The sequence below is a fragment of the Octopus sinensis genome, linkage group LG14, assembly GCF_006345805.1.
Source record: "Octopus sinensis linkage group LG14, ASM634580v1, whole genome shotgun sequence".
Lineage (NCBI taxonomy): Eukaryota > Metazoa > Mollusca > Cephalopoda > Octopoda > Octopodidae > Octopus > Octopus sinensis.
Genome location: NC_043010.1, coordinates 38,515,848 through 38,529,219, shown reverse-complemented (window position 1 = coordinate 38,529,219; position 13,372 = coordinate 38,515,848). Strand labels below are relative to the sequence as shown.

The 13,372-nt window shown below is 36.6% G+C and overlaps 1 protein-coding gene across 2 annotated transcripts in view; it reads right to left on the bottom strand.

Moving 5' to 3' along the window:
• Positions 1-13,372, bottom strand: part of LOC115219111 (kinesin-like protein KIF11-B) — a 49,803-nt gene that overhangs the window by 24,192 nt on the left and 12,239 nt on the right. For both annotated transcript variants that reach the window (XM_029789185.2, XM_029789186.2), the window contains exons 7-14: positions 12,313-12,379; positions 11,986-12,064; positions 10,134-10,230; positions 7,047-7,142; positions 4,826-4,914; positions 3,619-3,706; positions 2,250-2,438; positions 1,183-1,390 (exon numbers count right to left, since the gene is read on the bottom strand). In XM_029789185.2, the coding sequence (XP_029645045.1) occupies positions 1,183-1,390; positions 2,250-2,438; positions 3,619-3,706; positions 4,826-4,914; positions 7,047-7,142; positions 10,134-10,230; positions 11,986-12,064; positions 12,313-12,379 (913 nt within the window). The remainder of the gene's footprint in view (positions 1-1,182; positions 1,391-2,249; positions 2,439-3,618; positions 3,707-4,825; positions 4,915-7,046; positions 7,143-10,133; positions 10,231-11,985; positions 12,065-12,312; positions 12,380-13,372) is intronic.

The following is a 13,372-nucleotide window of genomic DNA, read 5'->3' as shown; positions in this document are numbered from 1 at the left end:
TTTTTTCAGTGTGCTTGTTTGGAGCGATCACTGTGGAAGCAAACTGTTACGCAGATTGTAAACAAACGCAAAATCGGGGATCAAAGTTTGGAAAATTTGTGAAGCAAATACTGGGTAGTGTGGATTTAGTTTTTATACAGGGGAAACTAATGTTAGTCAGCATGGCTTAGGGAACGATGTGGTCTGGAAGTTATTGTTTGAAGTGATCAATGCGGAAACAAATTTACGCAAACACAAAATGGGGGATCAAAGTTCGGAAAATTTGTGAAGCAAATACTGGGTACTGCGTGGATTTAGTTTTTATACAGGAAAAATTATTGTTAGTCAGCATGGCCTAGGGAATGATGTGGTCTAGAATTTATCACTTCTATACCATAACCAGAGCCGTTTATTATTTTTTGACCGATTTCTTTAGTTTGGTCAAACTTGCAGTGGATTTCAGTTTATTCCACCTTTATGGTACACTTGTTGTGCATTAAATTCAACTGATGATCTAGTGATGTGCACAATTCTTCTTTATCAAAATTTTGTTGCATACCCATTTGAATATTAGCTGATGATTCATTTTCTATGGTGATGTTTAAACAAACTTTTAATATTTTTACCTTTTGCTCAATTTACCTGGATTTACCTGTAATTAAAGTCACTTTGAGACAAAAGTTATGTAATAGAATTGATTAAGAACCCTTTCTTTAATTATGTTCCAAATATCATATTAATATGTTGATAAGTAAAAAAGTTGCAGTTATTTAATGAAACAAGCCTAAATTCATGATTATTTTAGAATTTAATTGAAACTCATGAGGGGTGTATTTTGGTCAGAAATATAGTAACGAAAGGGTTAAGGTCGTGGCGAGGAGAGGTAGGGTAGGGTAGCAAAATCATGGCAAGGAGATGGAGGGGGGGCTGTGGTGAGGAGAGGGGATCATGAGGTTGTGGCGAGGAGAGGGAGTCACAAGGTCATGGCGAGGAGAGGGAGTCACGAGGTCGTGGCGAGGAGAGGTGGTCACAAGGTCATGGCAAGGAGAGGTGGTTACAATGTCATGGTGAGGAGAGAGGGGATTTACGAGGTCATGACGAGGAGAGGGGTGTCGTGAAGTTGTGGCATGGAGAGGGGAGATGGCATGAAGAGACGGGCAAGTTGAGTGAGAAAGACTTGTACAATGCTAAAATGCAACTTACTCAGCTGAGCAGTGTTGTTATCATGGAATTTAGATACAAAACCCATCATATCATTAGTTATATGATGCATGCCTTCAAGAGAAGCTTGGAACTTTTGCTGGAAGTCTGTCATTTGTTTGTTGTTGCAGCTCTCCACCGCCTTCTTGCGGTCCAGCTTCGCGTGTAGGCCATACACATCCGATGTGGAGTCATCTGCTGTGGATAACAGCTGCAATATTGTTGCATTCGGAAATGGAGTGAGAAAGTAATAGTTAAAAAAACCGAAACGAGAGGAAACAAAAAGCAAAACATCACACCCAACACACATCTATGTTTTTTTCCCCTTCATTTTCCGTTCCTACTAAATACATTATCACCATCTGTTTATCTCTCTCTCTCTCTGCCCCCTTGATAATATGGAAACTAGTAGAAACAAGCAAACAACACATGACAGTATCCCAGTGATGACTTTAGTCATCATATATTTCGTGATAGGCCCGACATGGTTCCCAAATTAGACTGAAAACAACCTCAGTTGTATGACTGGCACTCATTTACAACTATCACACATGTAGGACACAAACACTCACACATGTATATGACCAATGAGCTTTCAGTTTATATCTACCAAATTCACTCTCAAAGCATTGATTGGCCAAGAGACTTGTCCAAGATGCCATGCAATGGGACTGAACCTGAATATACATGGTTTGGAAGCAAGCTTCTCCACTTCATAGCCACTCTTACAACTCCGCTTTCATTATTATTCTTATTCAGCACACGGATGGTAAAATCAGTTAAGAAGTAGAAGAAATGCCAAACAGTTTTTTTTTGTTAGATATATGAGAGAAAAAATACAGAGAGACAAAGAGACATTAAGAGAGAGTGTAGGAGTTGTCCTGTGTCAATTCTTGGTAATCACAAGTAAATTCTTTCAGAGTCTTCCATGTACTACAATAATGCCACATACATTTCTCTTTCCGCTCAGACTAAGAAAGAATATTTTATTGCAAGTGAGAGTTATCAACTTCTCAAAGAAAATCAGAACAAGATATTGATAAGAAAAGAAAAAAAATGGTATTGTCTACCTTCTCAGCACGAGAATAGAGCTCAGATTCAGTCTTCGCGTGTTCCGTCACCAGGAACTTCTGTTCGTCACATTCATTAGTTTTGTTCGTAAGGTTGCGCATGGTATCACTTAATTGGCTCTGTGTGACACTCAAGGTTTCTGTTGTATCTTCCAATTGGCGATCAACCTTCTCAAATAGCTCTTGTATCTGTGCATAGGAAAAATAAAAACCAAGTTGATATTGAACTAAATATAAAAAAGTTCCTTACAACAGCTAGCAATAAATAGCCATCATCTGTAACAACTCACAGGCTACATGTTCCTTCAAGCTGATCATAAACAGTACAAGACATTTTTTTAATAAACACAAAGGCAATTTAACCATATTAAAATTTCGTTCACATTTGAGATGATTTTATAGTAATAATAACCCATTTTGATGGCAACTTGACCAAGAACGTCCATGGTTCTATAATACAAATTTCCTCCTTTAGAATGATTCCAGTTAAAACTTTCCTTCAAAATTTCAACTTTTGTTCCAAAAAACCAGGTCAATATTGACAAAGTTACTTTCATAGATTTTTCATTATTTTCAAAATTAGTTGAAATGAAGAAAGTATATCTTAGCAAAAATATGGTAACAAAATGGTTAATTCAAGCTCTGCACTTGATTGGCACTTTTTTTTCTTATTTTAAATCAACCATAGCAAGATTAAAGGACAACTTGACCACAGTAAGATTCGAATTCAGAGCACAAATATCTGTGACTAAACATCAACATCATTTAACGTCCGCTTTCCATGTTAGCATGGGTTGGACGGTTCGACTGGGGTCTGGTAGCCAGAAGGCTGCACCAGACCCAGTCTGATCTGGCAGTGAGTCTACAGCTGGATGCCCTTCCTAACGCCAACCACTCCACGAGTGTAGTGGGTGCGTGCTTTTTACGTGCCACCGGCACGGAGGCCAGTCGAAGCGGCGCTGGCAACGGCCACGTTCGGATGGTTCTTTTATGTGCCACCGGCACTGGTATCACAACTACTATTTCCATTAATTTTTGATCAGCACAAACAATTCTGTCTAACACTTAACTTTTCCATTGCGATATTTTTCTTGAAATTAAAATTGCTTTTCTTTCAATTAATCTTGAAAATAATGCAAAACACAATAACACAACTGTCATTTTAAGTTGACATTTGGAATAAAGTAAGTTGAAATTTTAATGGAAGGTTTTAATTTAGACCACATTAAAACAAGAAGTTTGTATTACAACAGAGCCAAGAGTTGTCTAGGGCTGGTTGGTACCAAAAGGTACTTTAGAAAACAGCCAGGTGAAGTGGATGAAACAACAGGCTCCTGGAATATTAGTATAAATACTAGCAATGACTCACTTTGTCTTTCTCTTCTATCAATGCTGTAATTCGATCTTCCATTTCTTTCGTCATTGTTTCTTGCTGAGCAATTTTTGTAACCATGGAACTGCAGATTATAAAGGATATCAAATTAAAAAGAAAGCCAAGAGACGCACAAGACAAGAAAGAGAGAGAGAGAGAGAGAGAGGAATTCTATTTTTTCCTTCTATTTTTGATAATCCTTGATGATATAATCAAATTTTATCTTCAATATTTTATTCTTGCTTGGAAATATTACTGCTATTTCCTTGTACATAATGGAAAAATTATAGAAATAGTAAAGCACCTAACTAAATGGTTTACGCTAATTAATCTTCACTCTCTACATTCTTAATTAGCCTTGCCAGTAGTAATTTTGCATGTCATTCTACTGGGTCAACTACATATGTATGTATATATATATATATAGAGAGAGAGAGAGAGAATATATATCTATACACAAATATCAATAAAAGGAGGTACAATAAAGTGCATAAACAAAATCAGGCTCAATAGTAGACACCACAATCCACTCCAGAATCCGGCGTAATACAATGTGGAGCATCAAATTCTGGACAGGCTAGAGAGCAGAATATGAGCCAAATAATAGAAATGAAAATATGCTTTATAGGACATACACGTGTTTCAACCATATGCCAAAATGATTACCTAATAAAAGCAGAAACAGTATGTAATCGTACATTTCCCCTCATCAGTGTCCCACCATAAATACAAGCTATGTTGAAGCTCCAGACACATACACACCATTGAAATGACCAACAACCTTGGAGTTACATAAAATAGCACGCCACTCTGAGAGAGACAATGGTGTTGTTTAGACATCATTGATGTGTTGCTGTGTCTGCTATTTACTGTGACATGTTGATCATTTGCAAAATGGGAGTATAAAAAGAATTCTAAAACAAAAAAAATTATTGGAATAAAATTTAACCCTTTAGTGTTCAGATTACTCTGTTAAATGTAATAATTTTTCACTCAAATTGATTTGAATTAATCATACATTATCTTATAGCTTTGAGGTTTCAATGATGTGATTGTTTGTTTTTAGAATATCAATGTAGGTTAGGTGTGAGAGGCTAGATATCGCCCGTTTGAATGTAAAACATGTAGAATATCTGGGCCAGATATGGCCGGTTTAAACACTAAAGGGTTAAGAGATACTGAAATGGAAGTTAAAGCCACATACTTGTAGTTTTCTTCAGCCAAGAATATGCCGTTTTTCTCCCGAGCTGCAAGCAAATCTTTCTTTAGCGTTTCAATCTCATTGGTGTATTCCTGTAGTAAAAGATATTCCCATCATTACTAACAAATAAACTAGGGAAGGAAAGAATGCTACACCTTATGAATACATTAGTGCATATAAGGTAAAGACCCCTCTTGACCATGAATAACCATGGGATTGCACCAAGAAAGGTCCACTCTGAGGCACAAGTCCAACAGTTGTCCATCTATACCAACCTCCCTTCTCCACACCAGTGACGTCACAACTCATTTTTACAGCTGAGTGAACTGGAGCAACTTGAAGTAAACTCTGTTGCTCAAGAACACAACACACAGCCCAGTCCTGGAATCAAACTCACTACCTAATGACTGTAAGCCTGATGCTCCAACCACTGAGCCATGTGCCTTCACATTAGTGTATATACATGCATATATACTTACATAGTCATACATACATATCATCATCATTTAGCGTCCGCTTTCCATGCTAGCATGGGTTGGACGGTTCAACTGGGGTCTGGGAAGCCAGAAGGCTGCATCAGGCCCAGGCTGATCTGGCAGTGTTTCTACGGCCGGATGCCCTTCCTAACACCAACCACTCCGTGAGTGTAGTGGGTGCTTTTTACGTGCCAGACGGGACTGGCAAATGGCCACGGACGGATGGTGCTTTTTACATGCCACGCGAGGCTAGCAACAGCCACGAACGGATGGTGCTTTTTACGTGCCACCGGCACAGAGGCCAGTCGGGGCATATATATATATACACCACCCAAGTAAGTTACAGGTTGTGGATCCAACCATAATAACATACATATATACAGTATAAAATTCAAGGCATATAAGATAAGAATACAAGTAGTTATTTATATATATGTGTGTCTGTGTGTGCGGAGGTGCAATGACCCAGTGGTTAGGGCAGCGGACTTGCGGTCGGAGGATTGTGGTTGTGTGTGTTTATTGAACGAAAACACCTAAGCTCCACGAGGCTCCGGCATTTTGTTTGCAGAAAATTAAGAAATAACAGTAATAACGTTTAATAAATGTTGCTTACTGTAAGTTATGGATGATTCTTTTATGACTTCATTGCTTTCAGGCTTAGCTTAAGGTATTTTCGCGCCCGACATCACAAATTGCGTCTGAATAAACATAGCCAGACAGCAAATAAAGACTCGAATATTGCTTAGAAAATAATTTTCATTTTTAACCTCGTATATAGTACGCACTAGGGATTTTGACCTTTAAATTTTGGGGAAAAAATGTGGATTACACTCGAGGATTTACGGTATACATGTGTATCTATATAAATGTCCACTCTGTAAAGTGATTGACATTAGGAAGAGCATCCAGCAGTAAAACCCATACTAAAACAGAGTGGTGCTTAGCGCAATCTTCTGGCCTGCCAGCTCTTTTCAAACCATCCAACACATGCCAGAATGGGAGACAGCCATTAAATGAAGATGATTATATGTATCAAAACAAGAGATTGGAAAAAATGTTTTTGCATTTATTAACCATTACATGTTTCGTGTGCTAACACAAGTTACAAAACTGTACCTGTAGGAGAAACATGTAAGATATTCCCTATTAGAAATACTTCAGACAAAGTGTCAAATAATTAGAAAAAGGTTGACATTTGAGAGCTAACCCCTTCTATGACAACAGTCATAGTTTCTTTATCAAAAGAAGGAAAAGTAAAAAACAATTTCTCCCTCAGATGAAAGGTAAATATTGTAATAGAACATCTATACAAGCACCATTTATATATCAGTGTGTGCGTGATCTTTTAATGCTGTATTATATCTTGGTATTCGGTTTGATGAACAAAGGTTGAGCAGATGGGGGCAATGATAAATATGAGTGGGAGGGAAGATAAGAGAGACGATGACCAGAGATTAGGTAGGATTAAAGAGCTGATTGTAGTAACTGGTGGATCAATATTGAGGATGTTTTTGATGATACACAAGTTTGAGAGAAAGTCAGAGAGAGTATGTGCTGACTGGCAGCGTGGGTGTGAAGAGCAACAAAATAGTAGTAGAGAGGAGACAGATGTGAGAAAAGAAGATCAGGTGTGGGTGGATAGACTGCAAAAGCATGAGGGGGCAGGCAAATGTAGAATGAGGGAGGAGTGAGAGATGTCTGGTGATAGAAGTATATGTATATAATAGAAAATGTTACTTTGTACTTACTTTAAGAAGAGCTTTCTTTGTTAGTTTCTGATTAATCTCAGGCCTGTTCTGAATGTTTTTGGCCCTATGGGCATAGTCCAATGTGCTTAGAGTTTCCTACAATATACAATTTAAAACCTGAAGAATCAAAATAATTCTGGCAACAAAAGGCTAACATTTAAAAGATACGATTATAACCAATTGCATAAATTCCAATATACCATACATATTTTATCGATCTTTTAAGAGCTAAGGTGGGGAAAAAAAACTTCCCTACATTATGTACAGGGTGGGCCAGAATTCATGACTCATTTGTTAGTTATATTTATTAATACACATATTAAGAAATAAAATAATAAATTTAAACGATACTATAACAATAAAATAAGCATATTAAGAAATATTATTAACCCTTTCGTTACTGTATTTATTTTGAGATGCTCTGTTTCTTTCAATTACTTTAAATATAACAAAGAATTTAGTAAAATAACTTAGTTATCATTCAGCTAGTGTTAGGAACATAAATTGTGACTAAGGTTTGGTGGAAGATTTTAATTCAAAAATTATGAAAACAAGACATTTGTACTCAGAGTCAGGGCCGGTTTCAGCCGGGTTGGTAATGAAAGGGTTAATAAGTGAGTCATGAATTTTGGCTCGCCCTGTATATATAATTTGCACATCTCAATTTGGTAGAGTTATTTTAAACACCATAAGCAGCAGTAATCATCCTAGAGAAATTACCTTGTATAGATGCTTAGTATCAAATATCACAGATTACATTGAGAGATCAACAGTGTCAACAGATTGGGCTATTGTGCCACACAATTTTGACCTAATTTCAACTTTGACAGAAATAGACATCCAGTCACTGAATGCCAGACCAAAATCTTTTCAAACATCTTTTACTCTTTTACTTGTTTCAGTCATTTAACTGCGGCCATGCTGGAGCACCACCTTTAGTCGAGCAAATCGACCCCGGGACTTATTCTATCGGTCTCTTTTTGCCGAACCACTAAGTGACGGGGACATAAACACCAGCATCGGTTGTCAAGCGATGGTGGGGGGACAAACACATACATATATACGACGGGCTCCTTTCAGTTTCCGTCTACCAAATCCACTCACAAGGCATTGGTCGGCCCGAGGCTATAGCAGAAGACACTTGCCCAAGATGCCACGCAGTGGGACTGAACCCGGAACCATGTGGTTGGTAAGCAAGCTACTTACCACACAGCCACTCCTACGAGATGATTTAAAACAACACATCCAAGTTTAAGTTGGATGAGCACGTTAATATTTGTTATAAAGACATGCTTCTATCACTAATATAGAACCCTCATCCTCATCATTCAATGTTGGCATGGGTTGGACGGTTTGTCAAGGGCTGACAAGCCAAGGGACCCCGCTGTCCGTTTTGGCATGGTTTTTACAACTGGATACCCTTCCTAATGCCAACCACTTTAGAGAGTGGATTCAGTGCAAAAAGCATCCAGATAACACATACACATAGATGCAGATATAGCTGAGTGGTTAAGTTCACTTTGCAATCATGAGGCCCTGGGTTCAATACAATACATGGCATCTTGGATTAAGCTTTATGAGTGTATTTTAGTAAAATAGAAAGTGTATGGAAGTCCAAAAGATGGGCTTGGTTTTGCAATTCAAAACTCTAGCTTTGTCATAACGTGTTAGACAAATTCTACTTGTCCACATGTGTCTGTAGAATACTCAGCCACTTTGCATGATAATTCAAAGTACATGTCCAGTAGCTTGAACAGGATGCTCATACATCCATGAACTAATAACAAGCCAAATAGTTATCTGTTCAACCACCTAGAAATAGCAGCTGAATCTCCCAAAACTCACACTTGCTGGCTTAAAAAACATGAAGGACACATCGGATAAAGTAGCCCCTGATCTATTTGGATAAACATGATGGAATGGTCATAGTGGGATCGTCTTTGACCATAAAGTAAAGGTTGATGTATGATAAAAAATTGTGTGCCAAAACAGAGTGAAAGAGGATGACAGAATCAGTAAACCAGTTTTTGATCATTATGTCACATTATTCTTTGAGTTTAAACTCAATCCTCTTCCATCATAAATCATCACCATCATTTAACATCCGTTTTCCATGCTGGCATGAGTTGGATGGTTTGAGTGAGGTCTGGAGAGCCAGCAGCTGCACCAGGCTCCAATCTGATCTGGCAATGTTTCTACAGCCGGATGCCCTTCCTAACACCAACCACTCTGAGAGTGTAGTGGATACTTTTTGCATGCCACCGGCACAGGAGCCTGGATTCGATCACTACTTTTTATTTAAGTCGACAAAATAATAATAGAATAAAAGTTGCAACACTGAAAGAGGTCTCTTGTAGATACATTGCCAAATGGATGAAACCAGTAAATAATAAGGTATACACAAATTTATACATACATAAGACAGACAAAATTTATTTTATTACTTTTATAACCTTGCTACTATACTACATATATTCAATGTTCTTTAGTTATATTTTAATTTTACAATGATACAGAGCTTCAGAAACCCTACTGCACAATCAATATCAAGCTATAAAAATTACTAAAAAACTGAATTTTTTTTATGATCAATGATCAACATGTTCAATATTAAACTGAGAAAAAACAAATTAAAGATAATGAAATATGCCCCAGCAAGGCCACAAATGACAAGCTAAAACAGGTAAGAGAAACTAAAGATTTTTTTTATTTTAGAGAAAGAAAAGAATCATGCTTATTAAGAAACAGCATGCACATATATATATATATATATATCTACAACCTTAGTATGTTGACATCTATAGGCAATGAAAATTAGATTTACTTTTGACCATAGGCTGAAACAGCTGTAAGAAGTAATTTTTAGGACTTCATTAATTTATACTATGACTTTTAAAATCTGTATTTGTATCATTATCTTATCTCTTGATTTATATAATATTTTTGTATGCTTTTGATGTTCTCATTTGTAAAATGAATAATCCAACATTATAATATCTGTTTCTCCATTTTCTTATTTGTATTATATATATATATATTTATATACACACACACATTAACAGTGAAACTGAAAAAGGAATAACTTACCTCAACGTTACAGAGGGACGGTGCTATAGTAGCTATGATGCACGTTTTTGTTTTACCCCCCAAAGAATCTTGCAGCAGTCTTGTTAGTTTGCTCTCTCTGGAAGAGAATAGAGAAAAATAAATAAGCTTCTACAAATATTATTGTAATTGTTATTGTATGCGTGTGTTAGCATGCACATGTAAATGTCATTTCTTGTATGAATACAAACTTTGTTTTACATCTGTTTTTTTTTCATGGTTACATGGGTTGGATGAGTATGCCCTTCATTACACTAACCTTTTCCAGATTTTCAAGTAAAAGATCTCTATACTCCATAGGGCTTCAAAACGTCAAGTGCCCAGATGATTTACAGATCAGAAAAACAAACACCACCACCACATGTCACACTTCCATACAAGCAATTAAAAATGTAAACAGACATATGCACACAAAGGGTTTTTTGCCTTGTTTCCAAGACCAAGGTGTAGCACAGTGGGACTGAAACAGAACCCATGTGGTTGGGAAACAAACACCTTAAACATACACCCATGCCTGCATCTATTTCTGTTTTGTATTAACCATTGCCAGTACCACCTGACTGGCCCTCGTGTCGGTGGCATGTAAAAGCACCCACTACACTCTAGGAGTGGCTGGCGTTAGGAAGGACATCCAGCTGTAGAAACTCTGTCAGATCAAAATTGGAGCCTGGTGCAGCCATCTGGTTTGCCAGTCCTCAGTCAAATCGTCCAACCCATGCTAGCATGGAAAGCGGACGTTAAACGATGATGATGATGGAACCATCACTTTCCAGTTGACACCCAATAAGGGATTTCATCTTAACATTGAAAATCTAACATCACATAATACCTATTTAAAAACTAGGTCTCACTACCTGACATACATATATAACTATAGTTGACAGATTATGAACAACCAATAATTTTGGCTGGTAATCTCTGCATAATCTTTCTCTGACATTGTATCTACTCTTTCACCAGTGTCAATGGGCACCGTGTCTTCCTGTTAGCTAATCTATGGTGTTGGAGTAAGAGAACCATTGTACAGTGCTCTGGAATAAAGTACCTAACTCCATTCAACTCAGTCTGCCTACATGACAACAGTTTAAGCATTCAAAATGGAGTGGGAGAATAATACCTGGTTGTTATTGTTTGGATATTAATCTCATCCTCAGAGATGAAGACATCTCGATATTTACAACTACACATTTCAATTGGTCTGCAGTCCAGTCATGTACTTTATTTCTCTATGTACTGAACAAGGAACTATGTATATATCTAGGGATAAAACAACACCTTATGATGGGCAGTAGTCAAATTAATCAGTGAATAGCATAGATTTACTATTTTAAAATTTGGTTAATAGACTGAAAAATTGCAGCCTCATTTAGATATTTGAATAATTTCTATTTCACAACCATGCCATAGGTAAAGTGGCCATTGCACATTCTGCTACAGAAATTTTTTTCTGTTTTTCAGTCACATGCCTTTCCTAATGCTAGTCTCTCAAGTGTATTATTATAGGTCAGAAATATTGGAACGCGAAGAGTTATGTAGCTTGTTCAGAGGAATAAATGACTGCTGTGACAAGTTAATTAACTATTGTTGTCAATAACAAGTCCAGAACTAACAAAACCTTTTCTTTTTAAGTCCCATTCCATGTTCAGATGAAGAGGGTGGAATGTGAAACAGTAAATCATACTTTGTCATATTGTGAAACAAGACCATTAACAATGTGTTCCTAGCAACTCTTAAATCTAAATGAATAAATAGGGCAACTAATTAATAACAGGTAGAGTCAAGTTTGATTAGAAAATTACTTGAACAAAAAAAAAACAAAAACAAAAATCCTTACCTGTAAGGAACATGAGGAGCATGTTCTACAAGGGCAGTAATGACTCGTCCAAGGGTTAACAGACTCTGGTTGATGTTACCTGGGGAAGAAAATATATTTTGATAATATATTTCTGTTATAATACACCATCATTGTGTCAATCTTGAAAATAATGAAAGATTTAATAAAATAACTTTGCTATTATTAAAATGTTTGGAACATGAGATCTTAACAGAAAGTTTTAATTTAGATTGCTTTAAACAGGAAATCAATATCAGAGAAGAGGTAGCCTGAGGAAGGTGTTGGTACCAAAAGGTCATAAGGATTAAATTAATTTTATAATTTTACCTGCTTCCCGAGCACGTTTGTCTACAGCTCCAGAACGTCCTATGTTTTCGCTGCCGGCCAGATCAACCTGAATTTTTAAGAACAAAAAGAATTAGTACTTAAGTTCAATACGTATTTCTGGAGCAAACAAAAGCCAATGTGTCTTGCCTTGCTGAAAGACAAAATTTTGAACCTATAACCATGAGACCAGTATAGACCAAGTACACTTCAGAGCCATTGTGGCACTCTGCGAAATATATAACATATACAGACAGGCAAATGTGTGTGTAACTGTGTCCATGCTTATGTGTGATTAAGTCCACCTAAAACTGTAAATCAGTAAAATAATCATCATGTTATGGAAAAGAAAATATAATAGGGCTGATAGGATTGATTTAACTCAGAAAACATTAAAAAAATATACCCCAGAACTGATCACAGCATGCTATTACGATTTTTATCTCCACTGTTGGTAAGCAATTACGGAATGAGACTTGACCCTGCTTATGTGCAATGTCATCTTTTAATGAAAAGCTCCTTTATGCTCACCTTGTTGTTTCACACCTTGCTTATCAGGTAAGGTCAGAGTGTGAGAATGCTATGTCATATTCTCTACATTGTGTAGGTTGGAGAAATGGAGGTGAGCTGTGACACTCCCACTCACAAGAGTGAGAAATGGCAACTGTCCTTAACCCTTTCATTACCGTTTTTATTTTGAGATGCTCTGTGTTTCTTTCAATTAATTTTAAACAAAACAAAGAATTTAGTAAAATAAATCATTAAGCTAGTGTTAGGAACATAAATTGTGACTAACGTTTAGTGGAAGATTTTAATTCAAAACTTATGAAAACAAGACCTTTGTACTACAGAGCCAGAATCGGTTTGGAATCAAAAGGGTTAGGAATAGTTTCTCTATCATATATTTTAACCGGTTTGTTACCATATTTCTGTTGAGATACTCTGTGTCTCCTTCAATTATTTTAAATATAACAAAGAATTTAGTTTGGTATCAAAAGGGTTAATAAAAGTTAAAAAAAAAAAATTTTTTTAATTAAAAAAAACCGAGACAAATGCCATCTGA